This window comes from Lathyrus oleraceus, chromosome 3 (assembly GCF_024323335.1).
Source record: "Lathyrus oleraceus cultivar Zhongwan6 chromosome 3, CAAS_Psat_ZW6_1.0, whole genome shotgun sequence".
Taxonomy (NCBI): domain Eukaryota; kingdom Viridiplantae; phylum Streptophyta; class Magnoliopsida; order Fabales; family Fabaceae; genus Lathyrus; species Lathyrus oleraceus.
In genome coordinates, this window is record NC_066581.1 from 375,101,414 (window position 1) to 375,108,748 (window position 7,335).

Consider the following 7,335-nt stretch of genomic DNA (forward strand, 5'->3'; position numbering starts at 1 on the left):
TAATAGCTTTTCATTTAGTAGTTTAGGCATGAAAGAGTGAAAGTGGATAGAAAGCATGAGAAAAATTTGCATTGTAAAAGTTCCAGGAAGAAGAGTTGGCGCTGAGCGCAACCTGCTAGTAGTGAGTGTGCTCTGCTATACCAGTAAAAATAAAATTTTACTCAACACATGTCATTCACTTTCACCCAGGCCCATTTACCCCATCTTTGTGGTGGTTATTTTTAATTAAGTTGTTGTTTTGTTTAATTTGTTTCAAGTTGATAGTATAATATTTTAGTTTAATTTCAAGTTGTTAAATTTTAGCCAAAATTTTTGAGTTTGTTCCAAAGGCTAGTCTTTGAATGCTTGAAGAAGCAACTAGAGATGATTCCAGGTTTGAATATGTCAACTTGCAAATGAGTGGTAATGATAATATCTTGAAAAAAATGGTATCGAAGAAAGGTACATGTTTATTTCTTTCTAAACCATAACATGAATATGAAACTTGTAATTTGTACAAATAACATGTCATACATTCTTTTGCACTACATGTTCTTGATTGAATCACTTTAGATCAAACCCTAAAATTAAGAAACTTTCATTGTTTACCATATGCACAGGAGACCAATAATTTATTATTTAACTCGGTTGATTTATGTTTAATCTTGCAATTATATTTAGGTTTTGAAAGCATGAAAGTTATCTAGGCAATTTTTAATTTTGAGCACAACCACTTGACCAAAAGTAACCTACCTTGAGAGTGAGAGAGAATCCATTAACCCCTTTGAGCCTTAGTGTCAAGATCCATATCAATTTTAACTATGAAAATTTCTCTTAAAGAATTAGTTCATCATTGATTTTCGAATGGATTCTGAACTTTTCTTGAAACCCTTGAACCATCAACCTTCGTTTGTGGTTGAAATTTTGTCTCTTGCCTTAGAAAATAGGGGAGCATTCATATTACAATTTTTGTTGTATTCAAGTTGGGGAGAGAAAGGTGGATTTCTAAGAAGTTGAAAAAGAAAGAAAAATGTGAAAAATAATTGAAAAAGAAAAGAAAAAAGAGATGAAAGAAAAAAAAAGATTGAAAGAAAAAGTGGCAAGCATTTTATGCCAACCATTGTGAATCAAGGGTGTAACACTTAAACAAAGAGAAAAAGGTAAATGAAATTGTGAATGGTTAAGAATTTGAGAAGTGAATGTTCTTCATGATTTTGGAAACTTTGTTTCAAAGACCTTTAGATATGACCCTTCTTTGTTAACCAAGACTCGTTATAACCCTTAAAGGTCCTTTGTGATTTGTGCTTTCAATATGCTTTGCTTGGATGAATGCATAACTTGATCAAGATGTTAGCAAGATTGTTGGTTGTAAGTTAAGTCCCTCAATTTTGTTTTTTGTCCATTGATAAAGATGTGTGTTAGGTGTGATTCATGATTGAGCAAGTGTTGTCTTAGAATTTTTGACATGAGATTTGTGCTTAGAATTTGTTTCATGATCTTGGTGTTGTTGTAGTATAGTGGTAAGCATCACTTTGCCTATGTTCTTGAAAATTTTGAACCATGTATTTTTCTTCTTTTCTCAAAGCTTGTTTAACATTTTAATTTTGGAAGTTGCTTGTTTCTTTAGGCCGACAAGACTCTTGTTTGAGGACAAACAAATTTCTTAGTTAGGGAGAGTTGTTAAGGGCCAAATTGTGTTGATTATTTGTATAAATTAGTGGCACTTATTTACTTATTTAATTGGATTTGCAAGATAATCCCTCAACTTTTATGTATATATAGTGGTATAACTCATCATGTAAATTTTATTAAGTTTAATCAAATTTTGCAATTTATTTTGTAGTTTTGTTGCATTGGAGGAGCTTTTAAAGTTAAAAGACCAAAGAATGACTTCAACATGCAATTTTGGATCAAAGGCATGCTTTCAGGTGGGGCTAAGCGTGGTCATAGTGCAACCCAATCTTTCTGGACAGAAGTTACCGTGCTAAGTGTGGTCTAGTGGCACTAAGCGCCACTTAAGGCAGTTTGATACGTTTTGTCTTCTAGTCGCGCTAAGCGAGGTTTGATGGGGCTTAACGCGGTCTAAGAGATTGTGTTTATATAAAAGCCCCATCACTTCATCTTTTTAGGGCTACACAATATTTTTGGAGATAGATAAACGTGCCAAACAATAGGAAAGGGTGATTCATGAAGACCAGAAGCTGGATACACATCAGTCATCGGAAAATCATGATTGATGCACTTTCATCTTCATTCTTCCTTCTTATATCAAGCTACCATGAGTAGCTAAATCGATTTCTTGTTGGGATTGGTTGTAGTTCACCATAGTGTGCATGTTTATTGATCACAACGTTATCTACATTCTATTTATGAATCTATATCAATGTTATCTTTGATTTACTGTTTAACTTCATGGATTGGAATTGATATTGAGAAATACTATTCTAATCTTGATCTAAGATGAACATCTGTTAGATTCTAAATGATAGACATAGATTTAGGTTTAACATTCACCGTAAGTATCGATTATTAATGCCACTATATTGTTTAATAGGCCGAGAGATTGTCGATTAAACAATAAGGTCGAAACCTCTTCAGAAGTTTAGACATAAACTATGTTTGTGAGTGATACATGATGATATTGATGGATGTTTAGATTATGTATAATTGATTGGTAAATTACATATTCTATCGGTGGGTGAAATTCAATCCTGGCAAGCTCTCACATCTCTAAAAATTTCTTTATCATTCACCTGTTTTACCTTCTGTATCTATTTATCAAACATCTTGCAATCTTCCGCTTAAAACCATTGTAACTATTTAACGACATTGATATCGCACCAGTCCCTGTAGAGACGATACATAAATACTTTACCATATTTTAACACTTTTGAAAATTTAGTTTTAAAGAGCTTACGATTGCGTAAGTTGGAACTATCTTAGATTTTTTATTGATAAGTTTGGATTTGGGATTAAATGGAAATCTTGGATGGAAGTCATTGTGTTCACTAGCTCCATATCCATCTTGGTTAACGGGAGTGTAACAAAGGAATTTCAAGTAGATAAAAGGGATTCTCCAAGGTGATCATTTATCGTTGTTCCTTTTCATTCGTGCTATGGATGCCCCCACTCATTCAATGAAGAAAGCATTTGTTTTTAATGAATTTTTTGGGTTTCGGGTGAATGATGAAGTGTCTTTTGACATTCTTCAGTTTGTCGATGATACTATTGTATTTGGTGATTTCAATTGGTCTAATTTGTGGATCATAAAAGCTATATTGAGAGGATTCAAGCTTGTTTCAGGTTTACGCATTAATTTATGCAAAAAGCAATTTTTGAAGTTAATGTCGACAGTCACTTCATCCAATGTGCTTCTTCCTTTCTCCACTGCTGCATTGGCATCTTCCTTTCAAAATTTTGGGGGTGCAAGTTGGGTCAAGCCCTAGAAGATTAGGAATATGGATGGATTTGATTGACTTGTTGAGGAAAAAGTTGTGTTGTTGGAAAGTGAGGTTGTTGTCTATAGGTGGTAAAGTTGTTCTCATAAATGCGGTGTTGAACGTCATTCCGATTTATATGTTATCATTTTACAAAGCCCTGGTGAAAGTTTAGAAGGAGATTATTAAGATCCAAAGTAATTTTTTATGGAATGGGACAGACCAAAGGAAGAGCATTCATTGGATGAATTGGAAGAAAGTTTGCACATCAAAAGAGAAGGGTGGACTTGGCATCAAGAAAATTGAATTATTTAACATCTCTTTACTATTGAAGTGGAAGTGGAGGATTATTCATGACAAATAATCAATGTGGTACGACCTCCTTAAGCATCGGTATGGTAATGTAGGGATGTGCTTGATGAATGGAAGAGATAGAATTGGAAGTCGAAAAGATTTGATTTGGTGGTGTAATCTTGTCTGTTTTTGTCATCTGTGTGGTTCAGTCGTAGACCCTTTTGTTGCTAACATTTTGCGTGTTGTAGGTAATAGCTTGAACATTTCATTTTTGAACAATATTTTTATAGGATCCCAATGCCTAAAGGATGTGTTTCGTGAGCTACATGATCTTTCAAACTCTCCCAACAATAGTGTAGCAGAAGCAGAATATTGGGAAGGAGACTTCTGGCATTGAAATTTTAATTTCAGTTTTGTTTCTTCTCTTGGTTTAATTTGGATGGAGAAAGAATTTCTTGGTTGGTTAGAAGAAGTGAAGCCTCATCCTAATATAGTCGACTTATTTTCACAGTGAAATCCTACTACAATTTGTTGGTAGAGTCAGTTCCGACAAAACCATGTGTTTTTCCTTGAGAAGAGCCTTTAGAGTTCTGTGAAAACTTAAGATTCCTTCTAAAATTATGATATTTGGATGGAGAGTGTTGTTAAATCGTCTTCCAACCAAAGATTAACTTTTAAGAAAAACATCATTCATAGTGCAAGTGATTTTTTATGTGTTTTGTGCTTGAATGAGGAAGAAAGTTTGAACCATTTATAACTTCACTGTGTGGTTTCAAAAAACATTTGGAGAGGTATTCTTATTTGGTTAGATATGGGTGATGTTTCTTTCCAAACTATATAAATGTTTTTAACTTTCGTTCTGACTTGTTTCAGAAGTATTTTAGCACGAGTAAGACAACTATGATATGGTTAGCAACATGTTAAAGTATTTGGTTGGGTAGAAACAATACTTTATTTCGTAATTATTTTGTTAATGTAGATGACACTGTGCTCTCTATTAAATTTATCTCTTGGACTTGGTCAGTTAGAAGTATAAGGGATAGAACCCCTGTAACTTTTTAGAATGGTTTGTGTCTCCTTTGAATTGTCTAAACTAAAAGTGATTGGTCCTGTTTGTTTGTAAGAGTAGCTTAAAAAAAATTCTAGAACAAACATTGTAATTACCATTAAAATAGAAACATGATATTATTCGAAATCATATTTGATGCGGTACTCTAATTCTATTACTTAGATATAAACATCACTTAAAATTATTTTATCATTTTTATTAAAATATATTATTAATGAAAACTAAAAGAATATCCAAGATGCTAAAAATACAAAATTAAACACATCTATACAAAAGGATTTTCTAAGAAACTTATTTATTAAATAAACACAACATTACTCTATCAATCTATTGATTTTGTTAATTATAGAGCATCATACTGCATATTTAGAACTCAAAGATGATCTTCCCAGTTGCATGACCATCAATACACCTAGCCCAAGCATCTTTAGCTTTTGTTATAGGATATTTGGAGTCAATAACTGTTCTAATCTTTCCTTGCTTAACCAAATCAACAAGATATTGAAGATCCCCACCCTTTGGAAGTAAAAGCAATGGCACAAGTTGTTTCTTGGGGAAGGTAAGTTTCTTAAGAGCAAAATTCATCACTGAACCAAGGGTAGGACTTAAGTCTACAACCTTACCATTCATGCTTAAATTAGTCTCAAAAATTGACCATGGAAACTCATTTGCACAATGAATCACTGCATCATATTTCTTACCGGATGGACTCTTTAATGCAGCACCTTCTGCTGTCTTATAATCAATCACCTCATCAGCTCCTAAGCTTTTGACGAATTCGATGTTTCGAGCGCCGCAGGTGGCCGTCACATGCGTGTTGCCCAGTTTTGCTAATTGAACTGCATAGTGGCCTACACCACCTGATGCAGCAGTGACCAAAATGTTTTTCCGTTCACCGCTTCCGTCTAGTTTGATTCCTATTGTTTGGGAAAGTGCTTGGAGAGCTGTTATACCGGCAATAGGTAAACCGGCGCATTCGGAAGCTGAGATTTCTGGTGGTCTTGAGGCGGTGACACTCTCCTTAATAACAGCAAACTCAGCTAGGCCTCCACCACTCTACCATAATAGAATTTAATGTCTCAAAAAATAAATATTATATGTGATGTGAGACTTTTTTATATTGAAAGTGACAAATAATTGGTGAAATCATACGAAAGAGACTGAATAATAGGAAAAACTGAACAAAATAATTGGTTAAATTTAATGTCTAACTTTTGTTATTATCAGTGAAAACAAAAACTGAAAACCGAAATATTTCTCAAATCAAACAGAAAATTTAGGAAAATCCTTTTCTAAGTGAAATCATATGAAAGAGACTGAATAATAGAAAAAAACTTACAAAGGGACTCATTAAGCCTACAACTTTGTCACCAACTTTGAACTTTGTAACACCTCTACCAACCTCCATGACCTCTCCTGCAACATCCATACCTATTGAAAGATGAATATTCTTATATGTTTGAGTTCTAAACATCTCAAATCTCTCTATGATAAAATGAAAATCTAGAGAATTACATGGTATATATGGAAATTTGGCAGGCAAAATTGGCCACAGAATGCGTTTCTGTATTTTCCAATCAAGTGGATTTATACTTGCTGCTTCCATTTTTATCAAAATCTCATCTTTATTAGGACTCGGTATGGGAACTTCAACATGCTGCAATAAATTAAAATTATAAACAAAACAACTTTTGTTATCTACTTAAACAGAAATGAATATTACATGTGAAATAGAATAATAAAATGAAGTTGAAGAACCTGTAAGGCATTAGCTCCTCCATCATAGGCATTGTACTGAACAGCAAGCATGAGTCTCTCCATCTTTACAGTTAGAGAGAATGTGAATAGTTGAGAGTAGTGAATTGAACCACTAAAGAGGATATGAATTAGAAGACACAGAAGGAAATGGAAACGTAGCTAATATTTATAGTGCTGACAGAAAAATATAAAAGCCAAAAATTATCTTGTGCTAGAAGCTTGGAATAAGATATTTTCAATTGACTTTTCTAATAGTAAAAACAAATTTTAAAATTAAGTTTATGCACACCTTAAAGTAAATGGCTTGTTGATTGAAAAAGAGAAGCAGTCAAATTTAGGTTTATATGAATTGCTTTCTTCAACGTATAAAATAGCACCGTTATTGATCTTTATTTTTCATTATACTCATTTTAGATTCTAAGTTAACTTGGGTGTTTGAGTGTTTACTATGCAAACCCATCATACGCCACCGTATCAAATATCGGCACCACCGATTCAAGGTCCTCAATCATGGATCAAACACAATTCTTGTTCCATAAAGAAACAGTGACACCGTCGGGGAGAATTGACTCCTAATTTCTGTGAAATTGCACATATACATCATCCTCGATCCAAAGTCGTATCTCTACCGAAACCACCGAGAGAAGGAGAGAGTCGCCTCATACATCGCAATAAAGAGACACTACTACAAATAATACATTTTATTGTAAAACGTTCACCTCAGTTGATGAAAAATCAATGTCAAATGACCTGGAACGTGTCGCGCCGCAAAAAATACTCAAGCACATCGCACGCTCG

General features: G+C 33.6%; 1 protein-coding gene across 1 annotated transcript; it reads right to left on the reverse strand.

The window, feature by feature from the left end:
- Positions 1-5,049: 5,049 nt before the first annotated feature.
- Positions 5,050-6,663, reverse strand: LOC127129289 (chloroplast envelope quinone oxidoreductase homolog). The gene is made up of 4 exons (XM_051058517.1): positions 6,538-6,663; positions 6,295-6,436; positions 6,119-6,210; positions 5,050-5,835 (listed from the first exon to the last, which is right to left on the reverse strand). The coding sequence occupies exons 1-4, from the start codon at positions 6,598-6,600 to the stop codon at positions 5,146-5,148; spliced, it is 987 nt and encodes a 328-aa protein (XP_050914474.1). The 5' UTR covers positions 6,601-6,663; the 3' UTR covers positions 5,050-5,145.
- Positions 6,664-7,335: the final 672 nt, after the last annotated feature.